Source organism: Neofelis nebulosa, chromosome 11 (genome assembly GCF_028018385.1).
Source record: "Neofelis nebulosa isolate mNeoNeb1 chromosome 11, mNeoNeb1.pri, whole genome shotgun sequence".
NCBI classification, from domain to species: domain Eukaryota; kingdom Metazoa; phylum Chordata; class Mammalia; order Carnivora; family Felidae; genus Neofelis; species Neofelis nebulosa.
The window spans coordinates 13,318,351-13,344,043 of record NC_080792.1 but is presented as its reverse complement, the minus strand read 5'-3'; the positions used below and the strand labels follow the sequence as shown (position 1 = coordinate 13,344,043).

The 25,693-nt window shown below is 41.2% G+C and overlaps 2 protein-coding genes across 2 annotated transcripts in view; one reads left to right on the top strand and one right to left on the bottom strand.

The window, feature by feature from the left end:
* SERPINB11 (serpin family B member 11) overlaps positions 1-25,693 on the top strand; it is a 74,454-nt gene that overhangs the window by 8,985 nt on the left and 39,776 nt on the right. The window lies entirely within an intron of this gene.
* SERPINB3 (serpin family B member 3) lies at positions 866-9,006 on the bottom strand. Its single transcript, XM_058691869.1, has 8 exons — positions 8,974-9,006; positions 7,909-8,102; positions 7,306-7,362; positions 5,945-6,073; positions 5,078-5,195; positions 4,133-4,272; positions 3,487-3,642; positions 866-1,613 (listed from the first exon to the last, which is right to left on the bottom strand). The coding sequence occupies exons 2-8, from the start codon at positions 8,074-8,076 to the stop codon at positions 1,212-1,214; spliced, it is 1,170 nt and encodes a 389-aa protein (XP_058547852.1). The 5' UTR covers positions 8,077-8,102; positions 8,974-9,006; the 3' UTR covers positions 866-1,211.

Below are 25,693 nucleotides of genomic sequence, written 5' to 3'. Positions count from 1 at the left end.
ATGTCTCAAAAATAATTAAGGGGCATCTGGGGGGCTCAGTTGGTGAACTGTCGGACTCTTGATTTCAGCTCACGTCATGATCTCATGGTTTGTGAGTTCAAGCCCTGTACCTGCGTCTGCACTCACAGTGCAGAGCCTGCTTGGGATTCTCTTTCTCTCTCTTTGCCCTTCCCCCCTTCATGCGCACCCCCCCAAAATAAATAAACTTAAAAAAAAAGCAGTTAAAATTCGACAGATACAAACCTAAACCCACGATGTTTTCTTCCTTCCAAAACAAAATCTTCTTCCATGCGACCAGTTGGGTAGGCCAGAAACTTGGACATGGTTTTTGGCTTCTGTCTCTCATTTCTGTCATATATAATGTGTTGCTGGAATTCTGTGCACTTTACTTGTGAAGTAATTCTTACATATCTGGTTTTCCCCAGTGCCACTTCTGACATTCTGATGGCTTACTGATTAATCTCACTGTATCTACACTGTTCTTTTCTCTCATCCATTTATATCACAATAGTCAGAGATATAATTTTAAAATGCAGATATGATGATCTCAGTCTCATCTTTGGGAAACAAACAAATGAAACCCGTACTGGCTTTCCATTTGTTTTAGGATAAAATAGAAAGCTGTGAACGTGGCCTACGGCACCTTTCATGTTTGGTACCAAACTACCTTCAGACTTACCATGCTCTGCTCCTATTTTGAATTTCCTTTTTAATGTGATAGTATATTTTTAAATTATCTTTCCTCTGGTGGGTCACTTGTACTTTGTTGAAATGAAAAAAAGAGGAAAGCAACAAATAATTTGAATAAATGTTTTATTGATCATCTGTTTCACGAAATAAAAGAAATTTAGACAAGTAAGGGTGCTAGGTGTCACCTAAATTCAAATAAATGTGGGTATTTAGGTTAGTACGTTTGAATAGTAGATATGGTTTTTGAAATAGATATTATTCAAATTTAGTAGAAGATAGAGTATTAAAATATCCTTTTACCTCGTGTTGAACATTTTGTCCAAAGGGGAATTATCATGGGGAGATAAAGTAGGTTTACATGTGTTTGTAGAAAGAGGGAGATAGATAGACAACCATTACGTTCCCAGTGATGACTGTGAGATTGGAAAGGAACAAAAGAATGAGAGAGAATATGTTATTTTTAGCAGTCAATGTACTGGAAAAACTGCATTTCTCGGTAAGTAGTGGCAGGCTAATTGTATCTAAGGGGAAGAGACTCTGCCCAGGAAGAGAATGCAGTTGGTCTTATTGTGCTTGATGAAGAACAGGAAAGGGTGATCACAACGAAAATGGTAAGTTGGCGGTGATGTATACCCAACATTTATGTCTGTAGAAGCTGTGGCCTCGGTGCCCTCTTCAGTCACCTCCACAAAGGACTTGTGGAGGGCTTTAGACACCACGAGATCCAGGCTCCCTGTCATGCCTGAGAAGTTGGCTCTCTGTGTATTGAAGGCGTCCAGCATCCCCAAGGCTTGCAGCGCGGCCTTGAGGTCATAGTCGTCTTCCACTTTGAACCGAGGTAAATATAAATCCACCCATCTATCGCTCATATTCTGTGAGCTCGTCCACTCTGCTAGTTTCTCAGCGGTGAGCTGGTCTTCAAGCTACAGCAGTAGAAAACAGGAACAACCGACATGATTCTCATTGGACATCAAACATGATTTAACATTGGATTGAATTATAGAAACCTTTTATTTTAACAGTAAATGTAAATACAGGAGATTCAGTTTATTACATCTTATCTGAGGAGGCAAAAGTAACACAGTCATAAAAAGATATTATACAATTGAAAAATGTGCTATATATTCATGACTGTGTTATATTTCTGTATCCATAAATACATATGCATTGTATAAATATATACACATGGATATATATGCATACATATATGCGCGACAGAATTATTAAATCAGATCATTTTGTGAGAAATGAACTATGTATCTATTTTTTACGCTCCCCACATGACATGCTTCATTTTCAAATAGACTCGTCTTGTTACTATCCTTGTATACCTAACTTTTTACACCCTGATTTAAATAATGATGATAGTGTATGTCCTACTTATATTCCTTTTTCTTGCTTGACCTATTTGTAAACATTTCTCATACAGATATATAGTACTCTAAACAAGTTTAAATTGTTACACACTATTAACACTAAATTGATGATTCAACGTATACCTATTTTTAAGCATTCACTATGTGTCAGTCGCTAAGTTAAACTCTTGGCGATAGGAAGATATGCCATTGTTCCTCGTTCTGAACCTTTCAATATTTTGAGCTCCTTGCCTTGTTGGATTCGTTACTTTAAGTTAAAATCCCAGGACTGGGATTCCTGATGTTATTGATCATGAGGATTGCTGAGCTGGAGTATGCACAGGGTCGTGGCTCTTCATGTGTACTGCCGTATTACTTTCCCTGAGGATCTCCAAAGCCCAGCGTTAGCACAGTATCTGTTTTGGTTGCAGCAAGGTCACTGGGATGTCAGCAGCATCACGGGCTGTTGGAGTCATTGCAAGCTGCCATCTTTGGATTGTCTTTTATGCGTCAGATACTATTGTTGGTATTCTTCTATATTAACTTCATTATAACAGTTTTAAGAGGAAAATGGTAGTCCCTCCACACACGTCTTTTGTTTGTTTGTTTGTTTGTTTGTCTCTGAGCAATGAGACTCTGAATGATTTTCGAGCTCCTAGCAACAGAATACTTCCAGATTGAAAAGCTAAATCTGTTTGTCTGTTGTCTGCAAAACGACTGTGATTTAATATTTCAAATGTACCCTTTGTTGTTTTAATTTGCTCGTTTTGTTTATAAGTGAGCTTGCAAATATTTCCATGTGTCACGTCGCCTACGTATGAGTGCTTATTTCCTTGTCTTCACGTGAATAGACTGGAATTTGTTAGAAGTTCTTATGGTTGCAAAATATTAATGTGTGTACCTAGGTAGGTTTTTCAGAATATTAATGGGACCTGTGATGTTGAGATCTTCTGTATAATCTTCTATATCACGCTGCGATATTTAAGATCTTTACTGTTTGAGGGGCGCCTGGGTGGCTCAGTTGGTTAAGCGTCCGACTTTGGCTCAGGTCACGATCTCACGGTTTGTGAGTTTGAGCCCCACGTCGGGCTCTGTGCTGACAGCTCAGAGCCTGGAGCCTGCTTCAGATTCTGTGTCTCCCTCTCTCTCTCTGCCTCTCCCCCACTTGTGCTCTGTCTCTCTCTGTCTCTCTCTCTCTCAAAAATAAATAAAATGTAAAAAAAAAAAAGATATTTACTTTTTGGAACACACAGGATTCCAGATTCTCCTTAACAATTCTTTTTTAGGCTGTTGGCAGAGAAGAAATGACGTACTCTGTACTTGAACTCTGTCAGCCACCACCAGCTAACTGTGATCATTGGTGCAGTGAATGACACACACAAGCATTGTACTGCTGGGAAGTCAGGCAATAGTAGGAAGAATCAGAGATACAAGACTGTACCTTCTGCAGACCGTCCACTTCATTTGGCAACAGCAACATCATGCTTAGATCCTTGCCTTTGTATGGCATTTCCAGGACCTTGGCCTGTGCATCCTCCAGTGAGGTGAAATTGAAGACACTGGACTGTTTCATCATCTGCACGGGTTTGCTTGTATCCTGAGGTAATTGGCGTGGCAAACAAATGCCAAGTGAGGCATTATTCAACGGAAGATAACGCTATTGAGATACACATCCTCCTTCTAGCAGATGGTAGGGTTCTTCAAGTATCCCCAAGTAAATAGAGTCAAACAAATCAAAGAAGAGGACAATGCAGCCATGACAAATTCTGTTTTCTACCTGCAGTTGTACACACTATCAGATAGGAGTTGAAAGTTGACATTCCATGTATGACCCTGTTACATTATTATAAATAAATTACAGGGGCACCTGGGTGGCTCTATCTGTTAAGCGTCCAACATTGGCTCCATTCATGATCTCACGGTCTGTGAGTTCGAGCCCCGCGTCGGGCTCTGTGCTGACAGTTCGGAGTCTGGAGCCTGCTTCGGATTCTGGGTCTCCCTCTCTCTCTGCCCCTCCCCAACTCATGCTCTGTCTCTCTCTCTCTCAAAAATAAATAAACATTAAATAAATCAATCAATTATAATACCTTGTTCAGCCAAAATTTTTCCTCCACCGTATATTTTTTATTAAATTTCTTGTCCCACAGTCCTTTGAAATAGACTGCGTTCACCAGAACCAGAACGGTAGACTCAAGAGAGTTTTCGGGAAGCAGATCCTTGATTTTTCCTGCAAAAGTAAGAACATCAGAGGTCTGCCGTAGAAGTACAAGTGGTTTGTTTGGAAGATGCTCTGAAAGTTACAAGCGATCATTAATTATTCACACAAGTCAATACTTTAGGGACAGTGAGCAGTGGTTCTCGAGGTTCAGCTTGCCTCACGGCACCAGCCTGATAGAGACACCCCTCGTTGTCATGGGAAAGGTGTTCAGCTTCTGTTTTTGGAGGACTTCGGTCACCACACACTGAAGAGTCATACACTGGGGTCAGCTGCTCTTGCAAGCGACGCCACCCCCCTCCCCTCCCTCAGTTCTTCCACTCCTCCCTCCCTCCTTTCCTTTCTGTTTTTCAACTTTAGGCTCACGGCTGTGAGGAAATAGGGCTTGATTGTTCTTTAGGACAAATGGCGCGAGCTCTCTAGTCGGAAACATACGTGCTGTCAGATACCACTCCCCGTGGTGTCTTCCTCTTTATTCTCCACTAGAATAGAGAACAGAGGATGTGAACCGAAGACAGGGTCTGAGCAGAGTGTTGAGGTTCACAGATATCCGGTCATCTCTGGCCACGAGCAAACACAGATTGCCAGCCGTGTTTCCTTGTAGTCGTCTTTCTGTTCTACCTCCTGGGCTCCCCTTGTTACTCTCCACATTGACTTGGACCATTCGGTCATCTGCAGTGCCCTTCTCCATCCTCTCTTCAAAGCCAAGCCCCGCCCCACGGGCATCCCATAGGGTGTCAAGAATAGGTTTCATGCACAGCAGGGACTCAAAAGTGTTTTGTTTTGTTTTTTAAATGGGAGAGCTCCCATACTCTACCATTTGTTTGGCTTTCCACCCAGGAATTAATCTTCTTACGAGTTTCTTCTGCCGCCTTTTGAAAATCAACAGATTCCACACTGGCTAGGTAAAATTTCTTGACGTTATCCATATATTCCTTTGATGTGGGAAGGAAGGAAGGACACAAAGAAGAATTAAGAGTAATTTGTCAGTAACTATGTATTCCCAAGTTAATTATCTTCCATCTTGACAAGACAGAGTACAAGGAATCTAGACGAACCCTGGAGAAATCTACTTTTTCCTGCCCATGCATATTTTACACAGTTACCACGTGGGTAACGTGAAAAGGAAGCACAGGCTGGTGCAAGAATGAAGTCTTCGAAGGGCAATGCCTTCTGTACCTAGGCTGGGACAGGAGAGGCCGTGGGTTGCAAACTGCAAAGCGTGATGCCCTAAAGGAGATGGTGTGCTTCCGGGACTCCTCACCAGTACTGTCAATCCTTAGTCTTCCATTCTGGGCATTCAGTCTTCCCTGGTACTTCCCCAACTCTCCTTAGAGACTCACAAGCCTGCCCTCTCATCAGTATCCCATTAGTCATTGCCCATCAAAATTTATACTGTGTAACTGAGTGGTGTCAGCTCACGAGGGGCATCTCATGACTTCCTATGCTACTGAGCCTTCCCTTGGGTTATAAAGTAATCCCTGAACCCACACTCTATACTGGCAGATTGTCAGGTTCTAGGAAACTTCATCTGGTATAGTTGAGGCAAGGGAATCTTGCACCCCGTGTAAATGCTCCCCATGTGGATCAGCCAGGTTCATCTGCCTGACTGTCTCCCGTTTGGTCATCGAAGGACTGACAGCCCAGGATTCAAATAAGGTGTGGAAGGCCAGGTGAAACTTACTTGAAGAAATGGATACTTGTTTTCTCCATAGAACTTGTTGGCAATGTTCAGTTCATATGCATCAGTGGGTTTCTTTAATTCCGTTAGAAGCTTTTGAAATTGGTGGTGCACATTGCCCAACTTTTCAACCTTCAGATATCAAAAAGTAAGCTCATTGTAGTCTCTGTCAACGTAAATATAAATACTAACCCCGTGTATATCTTTTAGATCCGAAGGTAAAGTTTGGTATTCCCACAGATGACATTCATTGTTGTTCCCTGATTTTCGGTGGATTTACTTAAATATTCTTCAGAATCTTTACATTCAGTCTCTTCTAGGAAATTCTTTGTTCCTGCTCTAAATAATCCAGTCTTTTCACTTTTGAACTGTAGATGCAGTACAATTCCACCATTGGATTGCCTTCTAATTGCTACAAACAATTAGGTTAAGCTTCCCAGCTAAACGTAAGCTCCCTAAGGACTAGAAGCATATTTCATTTTAGCAGCCATCACTGGTGTGATAATGTTGGATTTGTACATTTCAGTTACATTATGACATGAAGTCCTGTGCCCTCCTAGATGATATTATGTTCTAAGACCTACTGACCATGACCTTCACTCATGATAGCCGTACTCTTATATGTAGGAACAGTATGTGCCTGGTAAGGACTTCACATTGGTATCTGTGGGTCTTTAGACTAATTCAGATGAAAAAAGAAACTCAGAATTAAATAAACTTTCCAAAGAGCCATGGGTAGCCAGCGACAATTTTTGAACCTAGGCCTGTCTGAATCCAGAAACTTCCACTTGCTAGCTAAGAGATTTGGACCATCAGGTTATAAACTATATAACTCATATAATCATTTTTCACAATTTACTTGGATGTGTGCTTATTCCTCTTAATTCCATTTGTGAATTAATTAAAATGATACTATTTTAGCAACAGTTTTATGATTACTGTAATTATTGTTTTTCTATGATGACAATACATAAAATTTGTCAGGGTTTCCAGTAATCTAGGCACCGTCGTAATGTTTTACATCTGTCTGTATGTACTGAGGCAGATTCTTTTATTACTCCCAGTTCTCCAGGCTGAGGTCACTGTGCCTCAGAGCAGTTGTGTCTTGTTCACGTTCCCCAGTGGTGAACAGCAGAGCAGGAATTTGAAGCTCTTTAAGAACAGTAGTGATCTCCACTCCAGAAACAAAAATACGAAAGAAATCAATATGTAATATGAAATGAGAAACAACTCTGTCCAATCTATTTTGCTTAAGATTTCTCCTAAAAGCTGACTTTTCCCAGTTTATCTGAAATTCCCGTTTTAAAGTGGGACCCTCTTGGGTGTGTGATTCTCCTTCTAGACCCCAGTGCTCTGTGACTCACGTGATCTGTCGTAGTTCTTCCTCTCGTGTTGTGTGTGGCTTCGTTGAGGTGAAGGACCTGGAAGAGGCAGGAAGTGGGACAAGAAAAGTACTTAAAAGATCTGGAAGTCAAAAAGAGAGAAAGAACCCCAATACAAACAAAACAAAACCTCATAGCAAACCAAACCAAAACCAATACGCAAAGGAAAAAGAGAAAACTGCAGCGTAAGCATTTGCTCCTTGAAAAACGACCGCAAAGCTGATTGATCACCGGCCACTTCAAAGAATCCTGTGTTGTTATTCATTGTTCAGGAAACGTGAGGATGTTTTCCATGGATTTCAGTCAGTGCCTCACTTTGACCGTTACTCTTCCATTTAAGCCTCTCCTCTACTTGTTGTGCAGTTGTGGGAGTTCATCCCAGCTCCCAGAGGAAATGTAGGCACAGGGAGGCAAATGGGGCAGAGCCCAGGGGAGGGCGTGTGCCCCCCACAGCTCTGTGCTCACCCAGTTATGGGAATGTTTGCCCAGCCTCCTGTGCTGCACAGCCGGATCTGTGGTCATCTGCACCCAAGCCAACGGAGAGATCCGTCTAAGCTGGTCAGTGTGTAGGCAGCTGACACCTACCTTCCCAATTTCGAGGGCGGTGTTTTCTTTGGCTCCTAAGTAGGTCATGGCTAATGCTGATGTGATGGATAAAGGGGAATAGAAGATGTTGTCATTCTTCTTTGATAGTTTGAACTGCTGGAACAGATCCAATGCAAAGTGGGTGTTTGCTTCACTGAGTGAATCCATGGCGACCTTGATGTGACCTGGAGTTCCTAGAGAAGCATCAGGTTCATATTATGGCTTTACTGAAGGGAGGGTTAGTCTATCATGAATTTTCTTAAAAAAATTTTTTTTTAAATGTTTATTTTTGAGAGAGAGAGAGAGAGAGCTGAGGAGGAGTAGAAAGAGAGAGACACAGAGAATCTGAAGCAGTCTCCAGGCTCTGAGCTGTCAGCACAGAGCCTGATGCACGGCTTGAACCCACGGACAGACCGCGAGATCATGACCTGAGTCTAAGTCAGACACTTAACAGACTGAGCCACCCAGGTGCCCTGGTATAATGAAATTTTCTGAAAAGAAATGACTTTTATTTGGATTGTGGGATTTTAGCAACTAAAGTTTTTCTTCCTTTTACTTTTTAACCCCTTGCAATGTACATGTATAAATTTCATAATTAGACAACTATCAAAATTACTGTACACATAAAAAAAAAACTTTTGTGATAAAGTAATGGAATTTCTTTCTTTCTTTCTTTCTTTCTTTCTTTCTTTCTTTCTTTCTTTCTTTCATTCATTACTGGCAGGACTAGGCCTCGGTAGAAAATGCTTTATTGCAGATACTAACACACAGATTCATGTAATAACATTCAGCCGCGTCCCATGAGGCACCTCTCTGCCTTTTCCTTCAAGGTTCTGTGGGTGCCAGACCCTCTCCCCACCCCCCCATGTTCCACAGGGGGCATTGCATAATCAGAAATAAATAAATAAAGGGTAAATCAGATGAAGAAGGTGTTTCAAATGTACTCTGGCAGAGTAAGTAGAATATAATCGCATGGAATGAAATAGACGCATGCTATAAAGCGTCATTGCCATTATTTTCAGAAATGATTCCAGTTATTAAGCTGGAGCGGCTGGAAGCACTTACCTGTGTCCCTGGAGGAAGCAGAGGTGGGCAGGGAGCCTGTCAGCCTGTTTGCAGTGAGTGGGGAGATCCTGAATATATATACCTCTCTCCTGCCACCTTCCGCTCCTCCTTGCAGTTGGTATTTCAAGTAAATCAACTTTTGATTTCTTAATCAGGCTAACCGTGACATGTAGCCACTCAAAATATTTATGAGAAAAAAACATGATTGTTCCATTACTGTACTTCCTTTCCACATGCAGCAGAAAATACTGCAGCCCTGCAATCCTCGGCTCTTAGGAGATGCATGTAGGTGTCTTTTCTAGTACCAGTGAGGATAAAGTTAAAATGCCAGCTTCCTCTCACCCACCTGCTACAGCCACCTGGAAATAACCCTTAAAAAGTCTTCTCTTGGATGTTGATGTCTTTAAGGCCCACATCAAACAGAAATAGTGAAAAAGTTTACATTTTCTGTCTCCTGTTCTGAAACAGGCTTGTTCAGCCTGTCCATTTCCTTAGTAATTATTCTGTATAACCAGGAAAATAGCTCGAGTTCTGTCGAAAGCTCTACTGCCGAGGTGGCCCAGCAATAGGCAGGGAACAAGAGTCTGTTGTCTTCCCCTAAAGGCTGTGCCTTGAGAACTGTCCTCCTTGGGACCGCCCATGCCCCCTCGCAGCCAGTCCCGGATTTTCTCTGTGTTTGAAGATCAGTGTGGGGCTCATTTACCTCGCGGTGTTCACCTGCTCACAATGAGAAGAACAATCGATATCAACAGGAACCATCTCGAGTGGCAGCATTCTGATTTTTTTGTATAAATATGAATCAAAAATAGATCGTTTGAGCTCCAGAATCATGACGTTTATCTGTCACTTGGCCTTCACTATTCCGGTGTCATATTCATGGACTGGACACCATAGTCAGAAAAAGTGGTAAGAAAAAATGAGGAAAAGGTGTTCTTTGAATGCCATGGTTAATTCTTCTATCACTGGAACCTTACGCTGCTCACGTGCATAGATGGGCTAATATTAAAAACTTGACTTCTATCGAGTGGGGACACCTTTAACAGCTTATTAAGGCAGGTCTCTTTGTTATCCCCATTTCACAGATGACAGAAACGAGGCACAGAGCAGTTGAATAAAGGCTCAGGTTTCTAGGGGTAGTGAATTGCACAGGTGAGCTATCCAGGCAGATAAGCTGGCTCAGGAACCTGCCTGTGTATCCGCTACCCAGACTAGGTTAGACAGACTCTGGGTTTGAGATGACATATCTCCTTGTGTTTAAGTGAAAGGAACCTTCTGCACTCTCAAAAGAAAGTAAAGTCTTCCTACAAAATCGGAAGAGGTGAGGCTCAGTCAAATACTAAGTCCCACGGTCACCAGGAGAGGAGGCTGGGCTTTCAGATGCCCGTTTAGGGCTCTGTCCTGAGACAGCCAAGAACAGCGAGTGGCGAATCAAATCAGGGTGATTTCCTTTGAGCGTGAGGCTCAGAGAGAGAATCAAATCATATCCAACCCTCCCTTCCTCCAGACAGCTCTCTCAAGCTGGGGTTTAGTAGAAATTAATAGGAGGGCGGGGAAAGAGGCAGACGAAAGAAAGTGTTTTTCTCCAGATACACCGTACCCTGAAGCCTGGCTGTGGTGGGGAGAGGGTGGTGATCGTGGGACATCTGGCACAACATCTGCCCTGCCATGAGGGTGGGGGCTATTTGTACTGCGGGTCGAATTTATAGTTCACATGCTATAAGCTTACTTTTTTAAAATGTAAAATTCACTAGTTTGTAGTACAGTGACAAGGTTGTGCAGATCACCATGAATTAATTCCAGAAGAGTTTCATCACCCCCACTAAGAGACCCCTCCATGGTTCTCCCTTACCACAGTCTCTGGAAGCCACTAATCTACTTGTCTCTGTGAATTTGTCTATTCTGTATTTTTCATTTAGATGGACTTGCAGGGTGTATGGCCTTGTCTCATGTTCCTTCCACTTAGCGGTCTTCACCCATATTGTAGCATGCGTTGCTGCTTCGTTTCTTTATATGACTAAATGACGTTCCATCGTGTGATAATAGCACTGTTTGTAATCCATTCATGTGCCAGTGTGCATTTGGGTTTGGTCACTCTTTGGCTATCGTGAATGATGCTGACGTGACCTTTCGCGTAGAAATTTCCAGGTGGATGTATGTTTTCATCTCTTGGGCATATACCAAGGAGTGAACTCACTGTCAATATGGTAATTCTGTGTTTGATTCTGAACCGCCAGACTATGCCATTTTATATTCCCACCAGAATATGACGGGGTTATGTGTGGGAGTTCTAGCACGCTTCTCCAGCACTCGTTACTCTTGTGGGTCCTTTCTAACACTTGCCAAGGACAGGGTCTTGTGTCTCAGCACATCATGAATTCACAGGAAGATTCACCTACAACAATGTCCCAGGAGCTCAGAAGATGGAGGGAGGGGGTGGAGGTAGGGGGCCCGACCCCTTGGGCATGGCTGCTTGCTCTTAGCTCTCCTCTAGCCCCCTGTGTGGAGTGAATTCTGAGTGGGACTGTTATGTAACAGGACCCCGGAGTTGAGACTGGATGAGGGTCAGGGAGGAGGAAGACTACTGGGGTTTTGATGAAGGAGGGGGTCCAAAGACAGAGGTAAATGACAAGAAAAAGAACCACGATGAAAAATTACAAACACGAGGAATAGGAGCTTCTCTGTCAAGCTCCTATTCAATCACAGGAGACAATCACAGGCCATTGTCACCAGATAGAAATGGGGGTTCCTGGAGGAGGAGGAGAAGGAGCAGGAGGGGTTTCTCTGGGCTCCAAGAGAAAGGGACCTGACCTCACGGGACAGAAAAAAAGCAGCTCGGGCTGGGCTTGGAAGGAAGAGATTTGGTGACAATGTGGGATCAGTTGGCTTTGAAGAGAACTTCTGACCGAGGCCGAATTCTCCTGAGACTAAGCTGCTAAGATTTGTCATGCAGAAGTGAGTCTGAGGAAAGGGGACTCATTATAAGGACCAGGAGTTTGCTTAAATTTAGAGAGAGCTTGGGCTCACATGAAAAATAACTTCATACTTTTCTTCTGTTCCCAGAAAGCGTTCCTGGCACGTAATAGACAGGATTGTGACATCCTGATGTCTTACACTGTCACAGAAGACTCAGCAATTCTCAGACGTTTTTGCATGTGATTACCTGCCAACTTGTGTCTCTGGGTATTTTCTAAATATACACCAATATCATTAACCAATGATATTAGGTTCCAGGAATCCAGGAACCCAATAAAACTTAGGAATGTACACTTTCAGGAGCCATCCTCCTATTGCTAATGCCTTTATAGGTTGGTGAAGAAATATCCCCTTGGTTTTCCTGACCCTTACTTCCTTGTGAAGGGCATGATGTGTCAAGTTGCACGTCCTAGGGGAAATCTTATTTCTTCCTTCTTACGAAGCATATGCTTGTGTCTGTTTGCAGGCAAACTGGTTAGTGGAGACTAAGCATCCAGTAATAGAATATCTGCCAATTACTGTATTCCCTGCAGATACAGATATAGATACAGCTATGTATACATTGAATGGCATCAGAATGGGGTTAAGTAGCTTTGTAAAAAAATTCACAGAGGATCACTCATTCTGCTAAGATTTAAAGAGACATCAGTTAGGGCAGTGGTCTCCTGTGTAAGTATATCATGGAAGACAGACAAATCCATATTACCCCCACCCATTTCCCCATTTCCCCACCTCCAGCACCACCCAGAACAGTCATCCTACTCTGTGCTTTCTATTGAATCCAACACTGTTCCTTGTTGTTCTCTTACAACTCCCTCCCTGATTCATGGTGACATTCCTTTGGCAAGAAACACCAATGTAGGCATGGGCTCCCGCTTTTCCTCTTCCTCTTTGCTTTTCTGAAATAATGGATTTTCCCCATGACTGACTGCATGTCACTTGATCTTTCCTCAGAGGCTCCTTCTCACTCCCCCAACTTCATACTGTGAAGCCAGGATACATGGTCTTCTCTTTCTTTTATTTCCACTGCTTTTTCTAGCCATTGCTTTTTTTACTGTCTTCAATGACCTGTTTTCAGTTTCCAGCCATGAGGGTATATCTCCATGTGCCCACTGACCGTCTTGTGTGTTACTCCTTAATATTCACCAGGTCATCTGTTACCTCTGCGCCCTTTTATGGTTTTAGCTCTTCATTCTAAATGCTTCCAGTATTCCGGGTGACTTCAAAACTTTCATAGTCAACAAATGGAATCCATACGTATTTTATTTTACATTTCTGTTTTAGCTGAACCTCCTTCTTTGTGAAAAGCTTCTCGTGTCTTTTGCCCTTTTCTTCACTGGATTCATGATGTTTCTTATCTATTTGCTCTTTATATGCTCTTTATATAAAGTAATGTTGTTGATGCCTTCTTTGGAGTATCAAAGGAAAGGCAAAGTTCTAGAGGGGTAAAGAAACTTGAGTATATGAGGTGTTGGTTTGCTGGGGATTTAATTTGCTTTTCCAGTTCTACCCTTTGCTCTTTCAACTTCCTGTGGGTTCCAGGAAGCTGAGACATAGGGAGCCATAATCAAGTCTCGTCCTCTGACAGACAGTTGCATTTGGCCAGTGTTGAGGCAACAAGAGTCACCTAGCTTCCTCTCAGCTAGGTTGCCAAGGGATGAATGCATTTATTTCCCAAAAGCCACAGATGCTATTGGGAAACCTTTTCTGTAGCTACAGCTGTTTTCTGGATTTTGGTAACCTCTCCCTTTGCTCTTTAGGTCTAGGGATGGCAGTGTCTCCCCACTGTTGTCAGTCTTGTGATATTCATTATCTTTTCTCGGTTTCTCTTAGACCTGACCGTACATTGTATAGTCTCTTTATTAAACTTTCCTGAATTATCCATCTTGACTGTGTCATTTGTTTTCTGCTGGGCCCTTGACCAATACAGTAAGTAAATTGCTTTAGGAGAAATATCTTCAAATGGAAATCAGGTTGCTCACGTAATGAGAAGCACGTGCTGAGAGCAAATGGGGCATTGGCATATGGCAACAAGTTCCCATTGATGGAAGCAAGACATAAAGTGCAGTGGAAAGGTGTGGGGACATCAGGTGGCTGTGGTGCTTAGTTGCTATGGTGACAACTTTGATTATAAAGATTGTGGGATCAGCTGCTTACTTATGATGGGCTTGGGAGGTTCAATTCCAACTGAAATCTGAAACATGTTTTCCATGGATCTTGACAAGTAAATACTAAAAGATATAATACGTTTGTAGTGATAAGATGTTTCACCTTTCTAAGAAAATGCAATTAAGACAACAGTGAGATTAACACCAGTAACAGTTTTTAAATACTCAGGATTGGTGTTATGTGGAAGAGGAGAATTATTGATGAAATCTTGGTGAAGATGTTAGTACAACTACTTTGGGACTATTTGGCAGTATGTGCTTAAGAGTCAGCAGTTCTCGGGATGCCTGAGTGGCTCAGTCAGTTAAGCATCTGACCCTTGGTTTCAGCTCAGGTCATGATCTCATGGTTCTTGGGTTTGAGCCCCACATTCTATACTGTCAATGTGGAGCCTGTTTGGAATTCTCTCTCGCACTGTCTGCCCTTCCCCTATTGTGCTCTCTCTCTCAAAAATAATAAGTAAACTTAAAAAAAGAGTCGGCAGTTCTCTGTCTAAATATAGTACACCTTAGATGTACCCCTACATGCAGTGCTCAAGGATACACGTGTAAGGGGGTTAATTGCAGTACAGTTGGCAATGGCAAGAGGTAGAAACAATTTAGATGTATATTAATACAAGACTAAAGAAATCATGCTATGTTCATCCAACGGAATATTGTACAGCAGTGAATGTAAATGAACCAGATATTCATGTATCAGAAAGGATAGATCTTTAACCATAATGTGCCGTGGAGAAAAATCATGGGGGAAAGGATATGTAGTTATCATTGTTTTTTGTTTTTTTGTTTTTTTGTTTTTTTTTTTGCAGTGTGGGTGGGGAAGGTAGGGAGCTTCATCATTGAGATGTAATTCTTGGGAACTAGGGGGCACGCCTGCTTCAGAAATGGAGAAATGTCATTGGGTATCATATAGCACCTATTTGTGACCAATGATAATTAGCATTGAGAGCCAACTGCTCTTAGAAAATTTGTCCAAGCAGGAGGCATCACAGTCCCAGACTTTAGCCTCTACTACAAAGCTGTAATCATCAAGACAGCATGGTATTGGCACAAAAACAGACACATAGACCAATGGAATAGAATAGAAACCCCAGAACTAGACCCACAAAAGTATGGCCAACTCATCTTTGACAAAGCAGGAAAGAATATCCAATGGAAAAAGGACAGTCTCTTTAACAAATGGTGCTGGGAGAACTGGACAGCAACATGCAGAAGAATGAAACTAGACCACTTTCTCACACCATTCACAAAAATAAACTCAAAATGGATAAAGGACCTGAATGTGAAACAGGAAACCATCAAAACTCTAGAGGAGAAAGCAGGAAAAGACCTTTCTGACCTCAGCTGCAGCAATTTCTTACTTGACACATCCCCAAAGGCAAGGGAACTAAAAGCAAAAATGAACTATTGGGACCTCATGAAGATAAAAAGCTTCTACACAGCAAAGGACACAATCAACAAAACTAAAAGGCAACCAACGGAATGGGAAACAATATTTGCAAATGACATATCGGACAAAGGGCTGATATCCAAAATCTATAAAGAGCTCACCAAACTCCACACCCAAAAACCAAATAATCCAAGAAAACCAATAAACCAAGAAATGGGCAGAAAACATGAATAGACACTTCCCTAAAGAAGACATCCAGATGGCCAACAGGCACATGAAAAGATGCTAAACGTCGCTCCTCAGCAGGGAAATACAAATCAAAACCACACTCAGATGTCACCTCAGGCCAGTCAGAGTGGCCAAAATGAACAAATCGGGAGACTATTTGGGAGGGAGGAAGGGTAGGTGATGGGCATTGAAGAGGGCATCTTTTGGGATGAGCACTGGGTGTTGTATGGAAACCAGTTTGACAATAAATTTCATATATTAAAAAAAAAAAAAGAAAGAAAATTTGTCCAAACACTGAGCCACATCAAAACCGTCTGTGGTTTGTCCTTTCAGGCTTGAGGTTTAGCTAGATGGGGGCAGACAGCTCATCTATTTCTATATCCGTTGTACTCTAACCCCATTATACCCTGTCAACATTCCTGCTAAAGTCCATGCGTGGGTGGTTTCGTCATAGCCTTCTGATGGCCCCTTATCCAGTCCTTGACAGGGAATTTTCTCAATTGTCACTGTTGACTCGTCTCCCTTGGGATTCTACCTTTAGTGCTCTATATTTCTGACCCCCCCTCCCACTGCTACCCCTCAGCTGCAGGTTTCTGCTTCTCCTGGGGGTCTTCTGCAGGCGCTCCCTTTGCAGCCTACCTGGGCCCCCTCGCCACTCTGCTTCAGTCCATGAGTTCCCTGGTCCATTTGTCTCAGTTTAGAGCATTCCCTTCCTCCCTTTCCATCTCTAGTGCCATTCATACAGCCCTTCCTTTTCATTAGTTTTGGATTGATGTTTATCATTTTGATTGATTGATATTTTAAATCATTTTCATCAGTTCTGTTTTAAAATTTCATTCTATAACTTTTCATCTTATCAGAAAGATTACACTGCTGTCCACCCCTTCCGTTTTGGGCTTCTGGTGATGTTTCAGTAGAATTAGCCTGTCTTTGGAACATAAGGAGAGAGCATTCTTTCTGTGCTCCAAGTCTAGCAGTAACCAGGAACAACTGATTATTGGCTGTTTACATTTGGGTGAATGTTTCTTGAAGATTTGTTTGAATTTAGGCGTGGTTACATAATATGTTTGGCCATCATATTTTTAAGGCATCTTTAGTGACCCATTGTCCATGCAATGGGTTCTTAGTTATTTTCTGTGACGTGGTAGGCTAAATGCACGGTCTCCAGCACAGGGCCAGAAGCAGGGACGTCACCGACAGGGGAAGTTTGCCAAGGTTCCTTTTACATTTGGGTGGCAAGTGACTTAGCCTCATACCCTGAGCCAAAATTCCATGACCATCCTATCACTATATACTGCCCATCTCGTTAACCTCTGGAACAAGCCTCTGCATTCTGGAAGTGACGCTGCCTTTAACATCTGTCTCTCCAGACTGCCAGGAACAGTTATCATCACCTCCTTCAGTTTTCCGGCCACCCAAGCATGACAGATCTACTTTCATAGGTACCAGTAATTATACACCACTGCGCAAGAAACTCCTGGCCTTGAATTGTTCCAGTGATGTCCTCCCTATGCTATGAGGAGTACTTGACAAAGCGTATTAATTCATTGTACTTTTACCTAAAGTACAATGAATTAACATGGATTCCTGAAATTCAGGGCATTAAGTTGAATTTTGGTCAGTATCAATTTGATATACAGTAATATTCCAGTGATGCTTGGAAGTACATGTGCTTCTTTAAAGGTGTTTTTTAATTGTTGAAATACTTGATGCTTGCTCTGGTAAGTAAAGATTGTTCAGAAACGTAGGCAGCAAAATACAGGGGGAACTCCTCGTCCACTCTCAAGCACGGTAGTGGATTCCTAGGACCACCATCGTTAAGTACCTAAAAACTGTGTGGATGGAAATGAACAAAATGTATTCTTTCACCCTTGTGGAAGCTAGGACTCTAAAATCAAGAGGTTGTGAGGACCATGCTCCCCTGAAGGCTCTAGGGGAGACTCCTTGCCTCTTCCAGCTTCTGGTGGCTCCTGCTGTTCCTTGGTTTGTGCATTCGGTCTGTGCCTTTGTCTTTGTATGATCTTTTCCTCTGTGTGTCTCTTCTCTTCTTCTAAGGACAACTGGATACTGGATTAGAACTTACCCTAAGCCGGTATTTCCCCATGTTAACTAATTACGGCTGCAAAGTTTCTATAGCTAAATTAGGTCATACTCTGAGATACTTGATAGACATGAAGTTACCTTTACTGTACTTGTGCAGTGCGTATTCACTCCACTACAGTTAACACTCCCTTAGCTGAAGTCAAAACTTTTAACAGTGGAGAAGAAACCATCTAGCTGTTTTTACCTAAGTACAAGACACATACCTGCATCCATGTGCTCCTGGGTAAGCGTGAACAGCCCAGACACTGGGTAATCCATGGACACCAGACTGTACTTCTTCGTGATGATCTACTGAAGATGCTGGGGTCAAGACTGTAGGTGTTAGGATTGACACAGCAAGTGGACAGGCCATGGCACTGGCAGTAGGAGGGACTTGCAGCAGCCCTGAAGGAACCATCCGACCGAGGTCATGGCTGCTGTGGTGCTCATCCACACTCGGCCTCATGAAACAAGCTCAGAAGGAGCTTCACTTTGGCTTCTCCATTGGTTTTTGGACCACTTCTGGTGGCAGCACTGGAGAGACCATGGAGGTCAGGCCCTAGTTTCTAGAGCGGACAGTGAGGGAACAATAAAGGAAGGGGGCAAGCTATGTGAGTGGCCCTACCCCAGACTTCCCAGGAGTGCTAGTTCCAAAGGCAAGATGTGTTTAATGATGGACCACTTCTGGCTTAGCCCCCTTGGTCGGATGATGTGTGTGTGTGTGGTTATAGGATGAGAGGCGGGGGGAAGAGAGAGAGAAGTGGGGGAGGAAGACTATGCATGGAGAGGCAGGGAGGGAAGGGAAGAGAGGGAAGGAGGGAAGGAAAGAGACAGAACGAATGCCACCAAGGTGGACCGGTGGGTCATGGACCCTTCACAGCCGACTGTCCTAGAGACAAGAGGCTTCCCCTAACCCACACATCTTCCAAAACAGCAGTCCTCAGATTAGAATAACCCCAAAGGTGCCCACAGAGACTTTTATAGGAGAATTACAAGATTTCAAATGCATGTGTCCTCTTCTCCAAAATTTATATGCCTGAAAATGTCCTGTGTTCACAGAGGCAGGCGTCCCAGTTCTTCCACATTTCACAAAAGAAAAGCAAACTTGTCACCTACTTCAAATCTTACTATAGGGATGCCCAGGAGGCAACAAAGACAAAACTCTTTCACGATTAATTGAGATACTTCACGCCCACCCATAGGGCTTCTCCCTTTCCCTATTTTCGACAGACTCCTGTCATCTGTGAAGAATAGAATGTCAGAAGGGAAGTATTTTAGCTCATGGTGAGTTCCGAATCAAGAATATATATAAATGAAGGCAGAGTGATGGTGGGAGTAATGATAATTTTTCAATAACACAGCCCCTTTAAGCCTCTGACTATTATCAAGATTGTGTTAAACCGGGGAGACAAGCAGAAGAGCATCTCAAAGGCTACTAAACACTAAATAGGACTTTGCTACTTACTGTGACAAATTCTTTTCTGCTGTGCCAGATACTGTCTCAGGTGCAAGAAGATACCAAACTAACTGGTTGTACTGAGTGTTTTACTGGGTTATGTATTTTTAAGATACATCACATAAAACCTATGGAATTTATTTCAGATACGGTGTGTATTATTCAGTCCACATATAAAATCTATTTTATGAAATCTCATCATGAATATTTTTTCCTATGAAAGTGAATCTTCATTTTATTTCATTTCTAAAAATGGTTAATGGTTCAACCTGCTCCTAACAAAGTCCAAAAAAATTTTTTTTAACATGTATTTATTTTGAGAGACAGCAAGCGGGTGAGTAGTAGACAGACACACGCAGAATCCAAAGCAGGCTGCAGGCTCCAGGCTCTGAGCACAGAGCCCGACGCGGGGCTCGAACTCATGAACCGTGAGATCATGACCCGAGCCGAATTCGGACACTCACCTGACTGAGCCACCCAGGCGCCCCGCAAAGTCCAAAATTTTGTGTTAGATGCAGAACCAATGATTTTTTAGCAAGATACATTTTTATCTTAAACGAAAAAGCACGGGGAAATATTCTGATTCATCTCATTAAGAGATGTTTCTCTAATTGAAAAAAATAGCTTTTGTGTTCAATAATGACGCATCAATTTTTTAATATTTTCCTCCAGTTTTATGCTAATAGTAAGTGTAGGGATAAGAAAACATATTTTAAACATTTAAAGCAATATGACCATGGGAAGTAAGAACATTTTATATTTTAAATTCACAAACATTTTCATTGGAAGGAAGGATGACCAAGTTATCAATAGAAGACTTTAAGATATAAAAATATTAAATCAGGATGAAATTCTTTGAAGAAAGTGGAATGGAAATATAATTTCCAGGTGACGAAGAATGATTTAAAATCTTGAAAAGTGAAAGGGCTTGTTCGTGTGTTTTAGAAACGGGTAAATGGTAGGTACTATAGCTTGAGTCCATTGGATGCCTTTTAAAGAGTGCTACAATGAGTTTATTTTAAAATAGCCACACGCATAACATGTCATAAGTTATATCCTTTGTAACTGTGTTGTGGACACAAATTTGGGTGTCAACTAAGACGTGTGTGAGGCTTTAAAGTTCTGGGTTGCTCTTGAGCAAAGGGTCTGGCGGTCACTCTTGCAGGGTCCAGATCCTTGGTGGTGCCGTCTGCTACCCGCTTCAGGCCACACCACTAGTGACACTGTGTGGCAGTGGCTGCAACAGCAAGTCAGTAGCGTGAGACTTCCTGGGAACAAGAGAGGTTTCTGGTATTTCTTCTGTAAAACACATAGAAGGCTGAGATTCCCCCTCCACATCTGCACATAATAAATGTTCTGGGATTCTTAAAGTTGTTAAGAGAGGGAGAATCCAGGGAGAGAGAATGGCATCCTAAATAGGATGGTGGATGGATTATATTTGATCTGATCATAAAGACAAATGTGGTCTTATTTTGTATTCATTAAGGTCTTAGTTTCTTCCAACAAGGGAAAGCGCTGGGCTAAGTCACATCGCAGGTGAATTGTATATGATACTGCAAAAATTAACCTCAATCCTTTTCAGACGTCTCCAAAAACTGAAGTGGAGGGATGACTTCCTAACTCATTCTCTGTGGGCAGCATTACCCTGATATCAGAGCAAGAGGGACACTACAGCAAGACAAGTACAGACCAATATCTCTTATAAATATTGATACTAGAATCCTCATAAAGTACCAACAAACTGACTTCAGCAGCGTACTAAAAGGATTATGCATCATGACTAGGTAGGATTTATTTATGGGATGCAGGAATAGATCAACAGATGGAAATCAATCAATGTGCTACGCCACATTAACAGAGTGAGGGGGAAAACATCATGTGACCATCTCGAATGATGTAGAAAATCATTAGACAACATTCAACACCTTTTCATGATAAAAATACTCAACAAATTAGGCATAGAAGGAGATCTCCTCAACATGATAAAGGATATTTCTGAAATACCCACAAGTAACATCATATTGCAGAGAGAAAGACTGAACTCTGTTACCCTTTTTCCATTTCTACCTCACATAGTATTGGAAGTCCCAGACAGAACAGTTAGGCCAGAAAAAGAAATTAAAGACATTCACATAGGAAAGGAAGAAGTACAATGATCTCTGTATTTAAGACGATATGATCTTATATGCAGAAAACCCTAAAGATTCCACAAAATGTCTGTTACAACTAATCAATAATTCAGGAAATTTCCAAGATATGAAATCAACAAACAAAAATTGTTTGTATTTTTGTACTCTAAACAAGAAGAATCTGAAAAGGAGATTAAGAAAACATATGCATTCACAACAGCATCAAAGAGAATTAAATACCAGGGATTAACTAGGTAGGGCAAAGATTTATAGAACGAAAACTACAAATCATTGAGGAAAGGAATTAAAGAAGACATAAATAAAGGAAAGACACCCTGTGTTCTTGGAAAGTTAACATCGCTAAAATGACAATACTATTCAAATCTATGTACAGGTTTGATACAATCCCTATCAAAATTCCAATGACTTTTTTTTTTCTTTTCCAAACAGGAAAACACATTTTAAAATTCAAATGTAGTCTCAAGACATTCCCAGTATCCAAAAAAACAATCTTGGAAAAGAAGAATAAATTTGGAAGTTTACATTTTCTAGTTTCAGAACATACTATGAACTTATAGTAATCCAAACAGTGTGGCATAAAGACAGACTATATACCTGTGGGATAGTATAGAAAACCTGGAAATAAACTTTTGAATATATGGCCAAATGGTTTTTGACAGGGTGTCAAGACCATTCAGTGGAGAAGAGGACAATCTTGGTAAAACTGGATATCCACATGGAAAAGAATCAGGTTTGGGCTCTCACCTTACACCGTATATATAAACATTGTCAAAATGGGCCAAAGACCTAAATGCAAGAGCTAAAACTAGAATGTTCTTAGAAGAATGCATAGTAGAAAACATAACATTGGATTTAGCAATGATTTCTTTGATATGCTACCTAAAACATGGGCAGCAAAAGACAAAATTGATAAATTGGACTTGATCAAAATGTAAAACTTTTTTTTTTTGCATCAAAGGGCACTATCTAGAGAGTGTAAAGCAATTCGCAGAATGGGAAAAAAATTTGCAAATCATAAGGGATTAATATCCACAATATATTAAGAATTCTACCACTCAATAACAAAAAAACAAAACCCAATAAAAAGTTGCAAAGGACTTGAATAGACATTTTCCCAAAGAAGATATACAGACGCCCTCCAAGAAAATAACAAGTGTATGCAAGAATATGAAGAGAACGGAACCCTTGTGCATTGCTAGTGGAAATGTAAAATGGTGCACCTGTGTGTAAAACAGTTTGAGGAACCACCATATTGGTGATGGCTGCAAAAGGGTGTGAGTGTACTTAATGCCACTGAATTGTAGAGTTAAAAAATGATGATGGTGGTAAATTTCATGTTAGGTATATTTTAGCACCCTCACACACATGCAAGTCATGATTTCTGATTTAAGCTGTTCTCCCAACAGTATTTCCCAATCTTTTTATCATCTTGAGTCAACTCCCTTTCACATTTCCCTCCAAGCTTCTATTAAGTTTCTTTCCTTTCTCAAATTCTCTACTCATCCTATAGCATTATCACTTCCAGTTGATGTCTTTTCCTATTTCATTAAAGGAAAGAGAAAAGGATATTGTTTTGGAACTTCTTGAGCTTGTCATCATCTTCTAAGCTTCAGACCTATGTGCCCTGCACTTGTCCTTCTTTATGTTCTCTTATTCACATTTTCTATTTTCTCATGAACTTCTTTCATTATAACATACCTTTTCTAAACAACCTCCCCCTCTTGTGAACTCTTTTATTCTTAGGCAAGCAAATAAACCACTTTCTTCTAACCACTCTATGCAATAAACTTCTTTTGTCACTCAAGGTTTTGGGAGTCTGCAGTCCACATTTTCCCTTCTTTGCCCACTGCAAATTTAGCATCTTATCAGTATTTTAGCAGCATACTTTTTGCTTAAGTTAATTATATAGACTTTCTGAATTTCTAATCTAGTAAACATTTCCAAGGTTAACATGTGTAGAAAGGATTCTTCTTGTGTGATCTGCAGACCCTGGAAGTTTCCCAGAGCTCAAGATGAGAACCAGTTTCATAAAAACACTAAGACCTTATTTGCCTTTTTCACTCTGTTGAGATTCATACAGGTGGTGCAAAAGCAATGATTTTTAAAAGTGCTGGCACTTTACCATGAATCAAGGCTGTAGCCCCAAACCATACTAGTATATGGATTCTCCACTTACACACACACACACACACACACACACACACACACACACAAATGCTGTTTTTGACTTCATGGTCTTTTTGAACCATTAAAATATTTAACTGAAGATTTTATTGAATTTACCTCACAAAATTAGGTGAGGTGACATGAGAAGTATGCATAATGTAACCTGCAATTTTTTCTTAAGTATGGGGTTATTCTTGAAAACAGATTTAATTAAGACATGTTCTGCCCACCCCCCCCCCCACCCAACTTCCAAAAACAGTAGTTACTTTGTGTACTTTGGACAAACCGTTTCCTATTCCTCTTTGTTTATCAATTTTATTGATTTATAATTTACATAAAGTAAATGCATGCATTATAAAAGTATAGTGCAGTGACTTTTGACAAATGTAAACACCTGTGTAATCACCCCCCAATCAAGTTGTAGAGCATTCATTTCAACCAGAAATTTTCCTAGGGCTGTTTTATCATCTTTTTCCTCTCTAGTTCCAGCCCTAGGAAACCACTAATCAGATTTCTGTTAGTTTTGCCTGTTCTAGGACATCATGTAAACAAAAGTATATAATATATACTCCTTCTGTCCCACTTCTTTTGCCCAGTATAGTGTTTGGGAGTTTCATTCACATTGCTGCAGGAATCTGTAGTTTCTTCCTTTGTATCACTGAATACTCTTCCATCACCATTCGCCAGCTGATAAAAATTTGAGGTATTCCCAGTTTGGGGCTGTTATGAATAAGGTGTCTATAAGCATTTGCATACTAGTCCTTTTGTGACATGTGCATTCTGTTCTATTGGGTAAATTTCAAAGCATGGAATTACTGGATCGTATGGTAAGTATATGCTTTAACAATGAATGTTTCTTTGTACATGTGAGGAAGACTTTCTCTAGAAGTGAAATTGTTCATCCCTGAGAGATTTAAAGCTTTCTGGACTGCTGTCTCCAAAATGGCAGCGTAAGACACCCGAGCCTTCATCCCCCCACAGAGATGAACAATTAGCTCTCCTTGAACAAAAACAGCTCACGCACACACAAGAAAGAGAGGATAATCACGTGACATGATGGCGGTGTTAGCCAACACAATGGCAGTGGTCCTATTGCAATATGTAAGTGTATCAAATTAATAGTGTGTTCACCTTAAACTTACACTGTGTAATGGGTCACTTATATCTTAATACAGATGGAAAAAATAACACAACCACATTGTTTTCCGAAGTGGTTGCACCCTTTTGTATTCCAGCTGGGAGAGTATGAGGGCTCCACATTCTCTCCCCACATAGTTTGACCAGTCTTCAGCAGCATCGGCTGTTATAGTAATGGCACCTGCTGTTTTTTGAGTGTCTTTTATAAGCCTAATACATTATTGGTATGATTATACATTAAAAAATTTTTTTAAATATAATTTATTGTCAAGTTAGCTAATATACAGTGTATACAGTGTGCTCTTGGCTTTGGGAGTAGATTCCCATGATTCATCACTTACATACAACACCCAGTGCTCATCCCAACAAGTGCCCTCCTCAATGCCCATCCCCCATTTCCTCTGTCCCCCACCCTGCCATCAGCCCTCAGTTTGTTCACTGTATTTAAGAGTCTCTTATGGTTTGCCTCCCTCTCTGAAACTATTTTTTCCCCTTCTCTTCCCCCATAGTCTTCTGGTAAGGTTTTCAAATTCTACATATGAGTGAAAACATATGCTATCTGTCTTTCTCTGACTTATTTCACTTAGCATAATACCTTCCAGTTCCATCCACATTGTTGCAAATGGCAAGATTTCATTCTTTCTCATTGCCAAGTAGTATTCCATTGTATATATAAACTATATCTTCTTTGTCCATTCATCAGTGGATGGACATTTGGGCTCTTTCCATAATTTGGCTATTGTTGGTACCACTGCCATAAACATTGGGGTCCATGTGCCCCAATGAATCAGCCCTCTTGTTTCCTTTGGATAAATTCCTAGTAGTGCTATTGCTGGGTCGTGGGGTAATTCTATTTTTAATTTTTTGAGGATGTTCCACACTGTTTGTTTTTCAGAGCGGCTGTACCCTATTAGACATTATTTTTAATCATTATGACAATGCTAAGGAGGAAATTACATTAATCCTCCTTTTC

Bases quoted from the DNA above. Each gene is read 5' to 3' on its own strand.
- SERPINB3 (XM_058691869.1), bottom strand. From the start codon at position 8,076: ATGGATTCACTCAGTGAAGCAAACACCCACTTTGCATTGGATCTGTTC. The intron at 7,363-7,908 runs GTAGGTGTCAGC...TGCCTCTTCCAG, and splicing joins CCGCCCTCGAAATTGGGAAG to GTCCTTCACCTCAACGAAGC. The intron at 3,643-4,132 runs GTATTATAATTG...CAATTACCTCAG, and splicing joins AAAAATTTTGGCTGAACAAG to GATACAAGCAAACCCGTGCA.